This window comes from Leptopilina boulardi, unplaced genomic scaffold, assembly GCF_019393585.1.
Source record: "Leptopilina boulardi isolate dan_hultmark-lab unplaced genomic scaffold, ZJU_Lbou_2.1 LbouV2_372, whole genome shotgun sequence".
NCBI lineage: Eukaryota > Metazoa > Arthropoda > Insecta > Hymenoptera > Figitidae > Leptopilina > Leptopilina boulardi.
In genome coordinates, this window is record NW_026137943.1 from 677,814 (window position 1) to 691,550 (window position 13,737).

At 26.5% G+C, this 13,737-nt stretch overlaps 2 protein-coding genes across 2 annotated transcripts; both read right to left on the reverse strand.

Moving 5' to 3' along the window:
* Positions 1–239: 239 nt before the first annotated feature.
* LOC127287727 (2-oxoisovalerate dehydrogenase subunit beta, mitochondrial) lies at positions 240–8,456 on the reverse strand. Its single transcript, XM_051314813.1, has 8 exons — positions 8,079–8,456; positions 7,245–7,322; positions 6,909–7,111; positions 6,542–6,697; positions 2,435–2,606; positions 1,996–2,141; positions 1,757–1,843; positions 240–877 (listed from the first exon to the last, which is right to left on the reverse strand). Exons 1-8 carry the CDS (start codon positions 8,212–8,214, stop codon positions 737–739), a joined length of 1,119 nt encoding a protein of 372 aa, XP_051170770.1. The 5' UTR covers positions 8,215–8,456; the 3' UTR covers positions 240–736.
* Positions 8,457–8,654: 198 nt separating this feature from the next.
* LOC127287725 (aldehyde dehydrogenase 1A1-like) lies at positions 8,655–13,395 on the reverse strand. Its single transcript, XM_051314810.1, has 11 exons — positions 13,227–13,395; positions 11,890–11,994; positions 11,022–11,123; positions 10,733–10,898; positions 10,017–10,321; positions 9,829–9,931; positions 9,590–9,771; positions 9,361–9,525; positions 9,129–9,286; positions 8,972–9,046; positions 8,655–8,869 (listed from the first exon to the last, which is right to left on the reverse strand). Exons 1-11 carry the CDS (start codon positions 13,272–13,274, stop codon positions 8,800–8,802), a joined length of 1,479 nt encoding a protein of 492 aa, XP_051170767.1. The 5' UTR covers positions 13,275–13,395; the 3' UTR covers positions 8,655–8,799.
* Between the last annotated feature and the right edge of the window lie 342 nt (positions 13,396–13,737).

The following is a 13,737-nucleotide window of genomic DNA, read 5'->3' on the forward strand; positions in this document are numbered from 1 at the left end:
ATAAATGTCGGTAAAGTAGATGACTGACTTATTATATTTTATGTTATCTAAGATTAAAAATATGATAAATCAGCCACCTACTTTACCGACATTTATATAGAAGTGTGAAAATTAGATAATCTACATTAAAAATATAATAAGTCAGTCACCTACTTTATCGACATTTATGTCAAAGGTACAATTTTGTCAAACTTATAATATTCTATTTAGAGGAAAGTGTAAATAATTACAAACTAATATTAATTTGTTAAAATAAATTTTTATTTTCAATGAAAAAAATTTCAATTTTCAAATTGAAATAGAAACGCATTCACTCAAAGTGCAGGGAGAAAGGGATTTTGCAAGTAGTTTATTTATGTTTGTATATGTGTTTAACTATATATATATATATATATACAATCGCAAAATACTTCCAAGATACTCTCATTCGTCCCACGATAAAACTACCTTCGCCTGGACCGGTCCGCGTCCACGTGATACGAAGGTGATAGTCATGCCAGTACGAAAAATCGATATCGCGGAATTTATCACGATTTTTTGAGATACACATATATACGCAACACATGTTGAGAGAATGGCGTTACACGGCCGCTCGTTAAATATTACACTTCTATTAAGTGAGAATACATTTTTTTTATATATATGTACTTGCTGAACGGGTTTTACAAATAGTTTTAAGAAAAAAAAATGTTGCGAATCCTCTTCTTGGAAATGTTTTCCCTTCGATCAGTTCTATTTAGAAGTCGACGATCTTCTTTACTGATGAGAAACATCGCCACTTATCTGGTATATAAAATGGTTCAAAAACATGAGGAAAAGGAGTATCCCACCCGGTTACTCTTCCAACTGGTGCTTCCAAGTGTAGAAAACATCTTTCCTAGATATATAATATTCGTTAAATTTATTTATTTAAAAATACTGAAGAGATGAATAAAAAAAAAATTTAATAGTCAAATTTACATAGAGATATAAAATCAGAATTTTGTTATTTCAGGATCAGAATATTTTCTAAATTTGAGATTTTACTGACGAAATAGCTGGAATTTAGCAACTGTTTCACAGTTGTAATCTTTCTACTGTAATTGATTTCACTGAAAATTAGTCGAATTGTTACTGATTTAGAGTTAACTCTGTATTATCATTAATCGGTAAAACAGAGCAGTCAAATCTGCATTATCATTTATCGGTAAAACAGATTTTATTTTATCACTAGAATTTTTTGTCACAAAGAAAAAATCTTATGAACAATTTTCACAATTAAAAATAATAGAGAAATGAATATTGAATAATGAATTAACTGTCGTAACAGTATTGACTAAAATCTTCAACAATTACCATTTTATCATTTAAAAGGCGATTATTCATAAGTATCGATTTTATGATGAAATTGTCCTTTTTCAGAACCTGCGACAATTGACAATTGTATAATTGCAATATGTAAATGATTATTTCTTGTATAATTATGATTATTATTATTATTATGCACGTGGATGAAAAAAATATTTCTGACAAGTAAAACGTGATTGAAAATAATTAAATCAATATATATATATATATATTGAAAAATTAAAAATGGACTTTTTATGCAAACTAGTTAGAACAAGTTTATTAATAAATAATATTGATAACTATAATAGAGCAGAAATTAACGTTTTAAACCAGTGTCGACCTTAGCCATTTTGATGCCCTTTCTCTATAAATAAAAATATATTTCCACTAAATAACCCTAATGCAAATTTAGTAACTTTAATCTTACTTGAATAGTTGCTGCAATTTCACTTCCAAAACCACAGGTCATTGGGGCTTCATGAGAAATGATAACGCGTCCAGTTTTTTTCACTGACTGCAAATAATAAATTATAAAAAAACATATTTATTGGAGCATTTGTAAAAAAAAAATTTTAAATACAAATAATGTCCAAACATCCCCGAGGATGCTTTAATAATATCACTGAAATAATTTTAATTAAAAGTTTTTCAAAGAAAAATGATTACCTGACACACGGTATCAATGTCCCAGGGGAGAATGGAAACAAGGTCTATAATTTCACAGGAAACATCAAGTTTTTCTTGGGCTAGATCAGCCACTTCTTGTAAAACATGCACTTGAGTACCCCATCCAATTAAAGTTACATCATTGCCTGAAGGAAGAATTTTTCAAAAATTTTTTTACTTTATTATAAACCAAAATCAAAGAAAATTATTTTTTAGAAATTGAATTTACAATCCGGTATATAATGTTTAAAGAAGGACCTTCTATTGTATGTAAAGAGATCAAGGGAATATTTAAAATACCAGTAAAAGTAAAATATATACAATTCAGTGATAAAAGTGAAATCTGTATAAAGAAGATATACGACTTCTTTGTATGTCAATAAAGAAAACAAAAAATTTAGGACAATAACTCCATTGTACAATATTGAGAGGGACTGACCTTCTCTTAAGATTTCTGCTTTGCCAATGGGTGTTTTGTAAAAATCAAGAGGAACGTTTTCCACTGCTGATCTATATAGAACTTTTGGCTCAAATACAATGCATGGATCGTGTTCCTCGATACAGCTCAATAGTAATCCTTTCGCTTGTCTCGGTCCTCGAGGAACAACCACCTGAATTAAAATTCTAAAATTAGATTCTGATTAATCTTATTATAGGGTCTCATAAAAAGAATCGTTTTTTTTCAGTCAATGCGTAATACATATATACACACCAGATCCGGATTATTAATATACTTTCAGTCTCAACAGACGTCAAACGACAATATAAACCCGTTGACCATAACAACTATTAATACACGTTAGGAAACAAAGAGCGAAATAGTAAAATGTCATTTCTTAATCCTGTTTATTTTTTTTTCTAACCAGGTTATATTTGTATTCATAATTGGTGTGATAAATTATGATTCTTTGTTTGTTTTTTTTTAAATTCGTTTTTTCAAATTATGTTTTTGTTATATCTGTTTTTGAATTATTTTAATCCGGAAACAGAGTGTTAATAAATTATGTTAAATGAAAAATTTAAAGCAGCCGCAGGGTGCAAAATTCCATTTAGCATATTGTATATATATATATATATGCATATCGTGTATCATCATCTTTCTACATTCTCCATATAACTTTCTTTCCTTTCACTTATTTCTTTTTAAGATCAACTATCACAACACATATTTATTTTGTTCGCAGTTCCTCTTTTCTGCTATATTATATATGTTATAGAAAAAATAAAAATATTATGAAAGTGTTACTCCACATTTATAAGCCTTTATACTAATCTTCACGTTACGTGCGGTTTAATGTTGCTATTATATATATATACATATGATTACGAAAGAAAATCGTTCTATTACGTGAATTTTAAAAAATTTCATAACTATTTATTATTAAAAAAAAAGTCCATGTAATTTTGCCTTGACATTAAAAATTAGAAAAATTTAATATGTAAATAAATAAATTTTATTAAAATAGTTTTTCCTTCAAGGTAGAATTTGAATTTTTGACTTCTAAATGTCAGTTAAAAAAGAAGATGCTCTTGATAAAAACAACTGAGTTTTCATTAGATTTAAAATATTCAATAAAAACTGATTTTGATAGATGCCGTTTTCACCGTGTGGATAAATTTAATCTTCCGAGAAGTTAAAAGGCAGTAGATATATATTTTGCGTCTGCGCAGAATATATCTACTGCCTTTAACTTCTCGAAAGATTAAATTTATCCACACTGTAAAAACTGTCTCATAATTAAAAATGTTTAATAAAGGTACAAAAACTATCACTAAACATAAACTAAAAATTTTTTTTTCCCCATTTTTGTAGTTCTTTTTTATTTAAACTACCAGTTTTGAAGTATCGACATCGATTGAGTAACTTTTCTTATAAATCACCACATTGTTACGTATAGTATTGAGGCATTTACAGTACATGTTTTATCAGTACATATATAAATTGTGTGATTTAACGTTGGACAACTTTGTATCGAATTGAAAAGAAATAAGTGAAAAAAAATTGTTCAGATTCCAGAAATAATGGGAATTGCTTAATTTGTAAATGTTTTAAACACTTCCCAATAAATTGGAATAAAATGTCATGTATGAAGTCATAGAAAAAGGTTGAAAAATTAGAAATTGAATTACTGGAAAAATTTTCTTCATGAATATATGCGCATCTATATATATATAATACAGGTGCAAATGCGTCGTGTAATATTGACGCAGTGTTTCCGCATGCATGTATACGATGATGTAAAGCCATCATTAAATTAAAATATACAGATACAACTATATATATATATATGACTGCGTATATATTGTATATATATATAAAATCTACTTCGATTAAATCCGATAAACCCAACGTCTCAATCCTCATAGTTTTCGCATTTCGATGAAACTGCGAAACTTTGTAATGAAATCGTTCAAGACAAGTTAAATTCCAATCCATCTATGTGTCGATCGTGTGAAAAGAGAGTTAACTCATATATTCTTGGAGTGCAGGTATAATTAAAGATCTTTCCGAGGGGGGTAATTAGTGTGTGTCTAAAATCGAATTTCATAATTCGAGCTATACGTTTATGGATAACCGGAATGTGTTTTAATTGATAATCACAGTATCAAACGATAATTATATATATATATACTTCAACCATTAGCTTTTCTTATAAAAAGTATATAAATATCCTAAAAAAAATTATATACTTCATGGAATAGGTCATTGTAAAAATATTTTTAGTTTTTATTATAGTCTACGAATTAACTTTTGAGGCCATTTTTACCGTGTGGATAAATTTAAACCTCCGAGAGGTTAAAGGCAGTAGAGATATATTCTGCGTCTGCGCAGAATGTTTGTTTCTGCGCAGACTCAGCTGCCTTTAACCTCTCGGAGGTTTGAATTTATCCATACGGTGAAAACGGGCTCATGTTAAATTTAACTAAATTATAACAAACAAAAATTTATTGCAATAAATATATGCAATATTATATATTTTCTGCATTATTATTTATCTCTACAATATATATATATTAAAAAAAACGAAACTTTTATTTTAATAAAATAACTCCTTGAAAGGGTGAAGAAAATTATAAAAAATCAAAACAAGTAAACCAAGTTGTATATAAAGTTTTCTCGTCTTATAAATTTAATAAATAACGAACAGGCGTATTATTTTTCACACTTATATAGTTGCATGGCTATAGCTGCAAATCGATTTATGGAAGTCGGGCATTTTATAAAAAATTTCTTTTGTTAGCATGTAGGTTGTAGGTTCTAGATAGGCTATTGATTCTTCTCAATGGTTTCTTAGTTATATTGTACACTATCTACTTCAAGTTGACCTTTTTATTCGTTTTCTAAGTTGAATGCTATTAAGTATATGATATTAAATAAAATTGAACAAAATATATGTATATATATATTTCTACAGCCTTCACGTTACACTTTTTTTATTTTGTTTATTTTACTTTGATTCTATTTTTCAAATGAAAAGTTTTTTTTATTGTTTAAATTACTCTTCAATTATTAATTTTTTTAAAACTTTATGTGTATTATATTCAAGGTTTTTGGTGATAAAACTTGTAACTGTCAATTTCTACTTATTTTAAAGGCATGTAATATGTATAAGACAATGAAAAATATTAGCCGTTCATAAAAATTGAATTAACAATTATTAGTGTTAAATTATTAATTAAAATTTTTTTTTTCTGTATAAACTTGGTAATGATTACTTTAAACTTTAGCTGGTTAGTGAACTTTTTGTTTATTTACAATATAAAAGAAAATGTTTTATTAATGTTAAAGTTTGTTTAGCAAAAAATTTGGTTTCATTCATAAAATTAAATATTTGTAAACTGTAATAAAATACTATATATATTATGAACGTAGAAGAAAGATTATTTAAAAAATTAAAATTACTAATTTTGAAAATTAGAAAAAAAAATTGAATGCAAAATTGCTTATATTCAACAAATGAAATCTCATTCAAGAGTTTTTTATTCTATATCACATATATGTTGTGAATGACCCCTAAAGACTATTTTTCATTTGGATCATTAATCTGTATCCTCTTTCAATAGCTGAAAGCCTCTTTCAATGAAAGGCCTTCCATATTAGGACTCCCTGCTATCTTTTCACGGTCAACCTAGGAAAGTCATTTTTTCTCTATCACGAATTGAATAGTTGATAATAAAAAAAAAATAACTAAAAATGAGGCAAAATCAACAAATATTAATTAAACGACAACAAGTTCGCTTTACTGATTGAGATAATAATTTTTTTTTCCGACTTTATGCGCAATAAAGTAGGTATTTGTAATGCTTAATTTTTTTCGCCTTTAGTAAATAACATAGAGAAAAAAAATTTTATAACCATCTTCATAAATTAAACACAAAGTAAAATCAATAAATGTTTTTCATAAAAAATGAAAAAGCTCTTGACTTTTTCGTCAATAAATTTGTTCATCCAATATATATATATTCTAGAATGTAAACATGTTAAGAGACATAGTATAATATGCAAAAAAAAAAAAGAAAGAAATATAGATGTAAAGATAATAACCTTGAGTCCAGGAGTGTGGGCGAAATAAGCTTCAGGACTTTGCGAGTGATATAATGCCCCGTGTCCAACAGCACCGCAAGGCGCTCTTACCGTCAACTTTCCACAGTCAAATGTACCGCCACTTCGATAACGTACTTTTGCCGCTTCATTTACCAACTGTCGATAATAGAGAAATTCTCATTTTTAACACACGGTAAAATACAATTTTTTATTTTTAAATCATTTACTTGAATACAGAAATTCTTTTTGAAAAATATTTTTTATTTTCCAAATATAAGAAAGATGTAAATAGAAGCAAAAATAAAAAAAATTGCAATTCTCTTCAAGGAATCTATTTTATCGGCAATTGATAAAAATGTAAATTTACCTGATCAAATGCAGGAAATATATAGTCAGCGAATTGAATTTCTGCTATTGCTGTTGCGCCCTGATTAGCTAAACCAATACCAAATCCAGCGATTCCCTGTTCGCATAATGGTGTATTAAAAACACGATCTGTACCAAATTTTTTTTGCAAATCCATTGTACATCGAAATACACCGCCAAATGCCACATCCTCACCAAAAATAACTGTAATATTTTAATAATTTTCTGTTAATTATTAACGTATCTATAAATTTCTTTTTTTTCATATAATTTTATTATATAAAAAATAATTTATAAACTGAATATTGGATTCAAATTTAAAATTCTCTTTTTTTACCTGCAGTTGAATCTTTCTCCATAGCAAGTCTCAGAGCATCGTTTATTGCTTGAAACATGTTTAACCGTTTGGTCTCAACTAAAAAAAATAACAAAATTAATAAATATATAATTATAAAAAAAATGGATCTTTTAAAATTTCGAAATTGCAAAATTAATAAAAAAAAATAGTATTTCAATATATTGAAAACTATATCAAGTAGAATATTTATAAATTTTTTCAGTATTTCCATTTTTAAATTATTCATTTTATTTTGTTTTCTAGTTACTAAGCATATGTCCTTATCAATAATTTTAATATTTCGTTTTCAATAAATTAAATATTTCTTTGGGTTTTGTTAATAAACTTTTCAAATTTTAAAAAATATTCTTTTAAAAACTATTATTCTGATTATTTTTTATAATAATAATTAGAATAATAGTAATAGTAATAATATTTATCATAAATTAGAATCTTAATTCCCAATAGAAAAGTTTTTAGACGAGAGAGATAAAAACTTGGTTGTCAATTTTAGTTGTGAAACTTCGTATCATGTTATTTTCACGATCGAGAAATTTATTTAAACTGGAAAGTGGTTGAAAAAATTTCTAAAATCTTTTCTTGAAATATAACATATGATCGACAAAAATAAAAGTATAATTATATTTTTATATTTGTTATTTCTAATTATTTTATATGTATTTCTCGGTTTTTATTATATTTTAATTCATGCATTACAAAACATTACAGTATCTTTTACATTTCATTAGAATATAACAGACAGGAAAATAATAAATGTGCGTAATTATATAAACTTCAATAATACTAAAAGAATTTCCTTTTTTTAGTATTTACCGTCAGTTTGTAATTCCTTGTCGGGAACATAGGTGAAATGCATATTTCTTGTGACATTTTTTTGTAATTCCAAACAAGTTGGAATAAACGGCGTGGCAGTGATTCGTAGACGCGCACACAACTTACTGAGTATCATGATTGAAGTATACTGTTTCGAGCTTAAGACCGATAACGCGTCAGCATTATCTGAAGCTCCAGTTATTTACATACAATGTATAATTCCCCTTCTCTCAATTTTTTTTTTTTTTAAACACATTTTCTCGTATAATTAACTACTCAACTCCAATAAGTATGTACTTTGATACAATAGAAAATTTAGTTTCATCTCCATGTTGATTTAAATTTTTTTTTTCCCATATTCTATTAATACTGTCGCAGAGAGGAAAACCTGTTTTACGATATATAACTGTAGTCTCAAATTGCTTTCATTTAAAAAGAAAAATAATTTTTTGGCGCGAAACAAATTCAAAATTTAATTGAAATAATATAAATTAATTAAAATAAAATTTTTGTTTAAATATACTTCTTAAATACTAATATATTATAAAAAAGACATATATTTACAAAAATACAATGTAAACTATATAAAAAATTTTATTCTACAAAAATTATAAATATACATTTTTTTTTATATATATTCTCTAAAAGCACCATTTTTATTTGCTATCATGTGCAAAAATCTTTTACTTTAGAAAAAATTGTTTTTTGATTTTAATCAAGTTCAATGATTTGATGGCAATTTTATGTTAATTGTTTTAACCTCCATGTAATGGTCAAGAGATTCAATTCCTCTGTAACAAAAATTATTTTTTTTAGATTTTCATTAAAAATTTCATTATAAATAATTTATTTCTAATCAATTTTAACATTTGTAATAGAAAAAGAATTATTACATTTCGCGTCCAATTCCAGATTGTTTGTAGCCACCAAATGGAGTTTGTGCTGACATATTAAACCATTGATTGACCCTTAAAATATAAATGTCCTCTTAATATAAAATTGAAAATTAATTTTATTCAATTACAAAAAAAATATTAAGTGAAAACTTACCAAACAGTACCAGCTTCAACTGCTTTTGAAAATTCCAATGCCTGATCAATGTTTTTTGTGAAAACACCAGCAACCAATCCGTAAGTTGTGTTGTTAGCTCTTTTAATAACTTCCTCCAAAGTGTCAAATTTCAAAAGTGATTGTACTGGACCAAAAATCTATATTTATATTATTAATTAATTAACGTTTAATTTTTTTTTTCATTCAAATACCAACAAATAATATAACTTACTTCTTCTTTTGCAATTGTCATATTATCTTTGACATTCGAAAAAATTGTCGGCTGAACAAAAAAGCCCAAATTACCATGACGATGTCCACCAGTTTCTAATTTTGCACCTTCCTTTTTACCCAATTCAATATAACTCATAACTCTTTTAAATATTCTGTCATCAATCTAAAAATGAAAGAGAAAAGTTTGTCAAAAAAAACTCTTTGATGATTTACATTCAAATGATCACCTGGGATCCATAGAAAGAATCAGATTCGAAAGGTCCGCCAACTTTTAATGATGTTGCTCTCTTTACAATCATATCAAGAAATTTATCGTAAACACCACTTTGAACATAAACTCTGGTTGGAGCCAGGCAAATTTGTCCCGCATTTAAAAATGCCAACGATGTATAAGTGGCAGCAAGTTCCACTGAAAATTTAGTTATTCATTCATTTTTTGTACTCTAAAAAAAATTCTTCTACTTACGATCTGCGTCATTCATAACAACCAATGGACTTTTTCCTCCAAGTTCCAGGGTAACTCTCTTTAAATTACTCTTTGCCGAAGCTTCAATTATTTTCTTTCCAATCTACAATTTGTGATTTCAAAAAAAAAACAGGAATTATTATAGAGTAATTGATTATTATTATATAAATGAATGGGTTAGAACTTACACCAACAGAACCGGTAAAAGCAATTTTATTAACATCTGGATGTTCTGCTAAAGCAGAACCCGCAGTGTTTCCATAGCCTGGAACAACGTTAAGAACTCCTTTTGGAAGACCAGCTTCCTTTGCGAGATTTGCAATATAAAGAGCCGTTAATGGTGTCTGTTCAGCTGGTTTCATAACCATTGTGCAACCTGTTGCCAAAGCTGGACCAATTTTCATTCCTACCATTGTTATTGGATAATTCCAGGGAATAATTGAACCCACTACACCAACTGGTTCTTTTCTTGTCATTGCAAAAACATCTCCATCTAATGGTGCAAACAGAAACCAAAAAAAGAATTGAGGAAACTGTGTTGAAAGATGCTGTTGCATTAATCTTGCAATAATTCTGAGAGAAATACAAATCCAAAATTATTTCGAAATAGCTTAGAATCAGTGAAATTATTTAGAACTGTTTTCTTAATAATTTATCCACTAAAGTAAATTTTTATTTCTATCACTCCTAAAATTTTAAATGAATCTAAACTGATTTTTCCAACTTTTTTTGAATTTATTTCTAATATCTATTTCTGTTGGAACTAATTCCAAAATTGAATTTGAATTAATTTTGTAATTTTTGATTAATTTCGGATTGAACTATATATATGTGATTGTCGTTATAACGTTGATGTTTGTTTAATATCGGAAATAATAATTTATATAGATTTTTTTTTAATTACCAGCTGGTAATGTACTTCCATGAATTTTATCAGCACAGCCAGCAAAATAACGAAGAAGTTTAGAAGATCTAACAACTTCGTCAACTGAATTTAAAAAAGGTTTTCCATTTTCTATTGATTGTATGCTAGCGAGTTCATTCACATTTTTATCCAATAGATCAGCCAACTTTAAAGACAATTATAATTATAATTATTATTAATGGAAAATTTTCTTCTTGCATTTTCTAAGAGACAGTGTAAATTAATAGTCTCTAAAATATACATATTTATGAATATTACGTCACATTACCTTGTTAATAATTATTCCTCGTGCAGAGGCATCCATTTGTCTCCATAATGATCCTCTTGAAAATGCTTCTCTGGCAGCAGCAACTGCTTTATCAATATCCGCCTATACAAATTTTCAATTCGTATATTCATTTCCTAATGGTTTCTTTGCAAAATATTAATAATAATAATAATAATAATAATAATGAATGACAGTTTCAATTAATCATTAAGGACATGAATATTATTTCAAAATTTGGTCTTAAAAAATATGTTTTTTATTACATCATTGTTCAGAGGGAACATTATTATTGAGTTATTTTTAAGAATATATCTTATACAATCCTAGTGATAATTCGATTAGAATATAACAATCGTGTACCATGATAATGAATAGTAATTAAGATAAGTGCTGTACTTTTAAAACCTAGATATTTATGAATATTATATGTAATTTTTTTTACTACACGAATGTGTGATGTCATTCATTAATTAATTATTAACTTTTTTTTTAAAGTATTATTAAGTTTGAAATTTCTGTGACATGGATTTAGAAAAAAATATTTATCATCATTGAAAATTTAGCTTCAAAATTTACAACCAAAATATTTGATAAATTTTAACGGATTTGTATAAGATATTTCTAAAAGTGTTTCAGAAATCTTTTTTGTGATGGTTATTTAACCAAAAAAAAAAAGATCTGATAATGATCTGGTATAAATTTAAAAATTTTTCTATACAATTTTTTTTCGATTATGCCACTAACGTAATATAGTATATTTATACTTGGTAAGAATGTAAAAAAAAACTTTTTGTACAAAAAAAATCTAATATTGATATGTATCAAAACATCCTTTGGTTCAGTGAAATGATAAAAGGTTAAAATTTACCTTATCTCCTTCAGCTACATTGGCAATAACTTTTTCATTCGATGGGTTTATAACTGGAAATTTTTTTCCACTCACTGAATTGTACCATTCATTGTTAATGAAAATCTAAAATAAATAGTAATTTATTTGTTTTGCAATTAAAATAGAAAATAAAAAAAAAAAATTTGTATAGAAATTTTAAAAATTGAAATTCTTCTTTTGTATTTTTTCTATTTTTCACTCGATCACAAAGCATTACAAAAAATAAACCAGTTTTTTTTGTTTGTTTGTAACTTTCTTATCAATTCTACATGATAATCCTCATATTATGTATGCCATATAATTATTCGGGTATTTATAACTTTGTGTAAAAGAAAATAAATGTAAATAGTTTTTAAAATTTTATAAAAACATTTTATAAACAAATTTTCAAATTTGAAATTAAAAAAAAAGACATTTTTCTAATATTTATTTATTTTTTTTTTTTTTTTTTTTTTTTTTGCGCACCGAATATTTTCAAAGTATTAAGGCAAAAAAATAAAAGCAATGCGCACCGAATATTTTCAAAGTATTAAGGCAAAAAAATAAAAGCAATGCGCATCAAAAAATTTTTAAGTGTTGCACACTAAAAAAGAAATCTTGATTTCAGCCTATTTTTGAGGCTGAATTTAAGGTGTAAACGGAGTCAGACCAATTAAAAAAGGACAGACTTATGCAAAATATATGGGCTTAATTTAAGGTGTAAACGGTTTAAGACTTTGTTTTTACTGTGTGAGACAAAAAAAATTAAAGCAATGCGCACCGAATATTTTCAAAGTGTTGAGGCAAAAAAATAAAAACAATGCGCACCAAATATTTTCAAAGTGTTGGGGCAATAAAATAAAAGCAATGCGCACCAAATATTTTCAAAGTGTTCAGGCAAAAAAATAAAAAGCAATGCGCACCGAATATTTTCAAAGTCTTCAGGCAAAAAAAATAAAAGCAATGCGCACCGAATATTTTCAAAGTCTTCAGGCAAAAAAAAATAAAAGCAATGCGCACCAAATATTTTCAAAGTGTTGAGGCAGAAAAATAAAAGCAATGCGCATCAAAAAATTTCAAAGTGTTGAGACAAAAAAAATTAAAGCAATGCGCACCAAAAAATTTTAAATTGTTCGGGCAAAAAAATAAAAGCAATGCGCACCAAAAAATTTAAAATTGTTCCGGCAAAAAAATGAAAGCAATGCGCACCGAAAACTCAAATTCCTATCATTTTTAATAACTTTTAAAAAAAATAAAATTAATCGTTTATATATTTTTATATTATATAAATTTATTATTGTGTATAAATAAAACGAAAAAAAAGAATTAAAACTTACCTTTGTAAATTCTATACTTGGATTTGGATTGGGTTTGAAATCCGTCATTTTTTTTTCTTCACACTGAAAGAAATGTAAATAGACACAATTCACAAAAAAAAAAACGCAAATGTTAATGCGATACTTGACACTAGTTAATGAATTGTCTACACTTTCTAAGCTGGAAAATCTTTATATATAGTTCTTGATTCCCCCAGAAATACACTGTCAAAGAATCTCAAAAGTCACTCATGCGCAGAATTTGTTTTAGTTTTGTTAGGGAGTAATAATGAGGAGTAAAATTTATTCTTCATTCAAAGTTGATACTAATATAAAGATCAATCGATTCGATGCAAAACCTTTTAGTCTTCACATTAACCTTTAATTATTATGTTAATTTAGAAAATAATAGTTCAAAATAATAGAAGTTAAATGTATTCATTTTGAAATTGATAGTTTGTCTTTCATTCAACAGTATATTATATATTTTAAGCATTTTATTAACATGGAATTGAGTCTATTAAAACATTAT

Bases quoted from the DNA above. Each gene is read 5' to 3' on its own strand.
- LOC127287727 (XM_051314813.1), bottom strand. From the start codon at position 8,214: ATGATACTCAGTAAGTTGTGTGCGCGTCTACGAATCACTGCCACGCCG. The intron at 2,142-2,434 runs GTCAGTCCCTCT...TTCTTCCTTCAG, and splicing joins AGCAGAAATCTTAAGAGAAG to GCAATGATGTAACTTTAATT. The intron at 878-1,756 runs GTAAGATTAAAG...TTATATATCTAG, and splicing joins AAATTGCAGCAACTATTCAA to GAAAGATGTTTTCTACACTT.
- LOC127287725 (XM_051314810.1), bottom strand. From the start codon at position 13,274: ATGACGGATTTCAAACCCAATCCAAATCCAAGTATAGAATTTACAAAG. The intron at 10,322-10,732 runs GTAATTAAAAAA...TTGCACCATTAG, and splicing joins TGGAAGTACATTACCAGCTG to ATGGAGATGTTTTTGCAATG. The intron at 9,932-10,016 runs GTAAGTTCTAAC...CACAAATTGTAG, and splicing joins CTTTTACCGGTTCTGTTGGT to ATTGGAAAGAAAATAATTGA.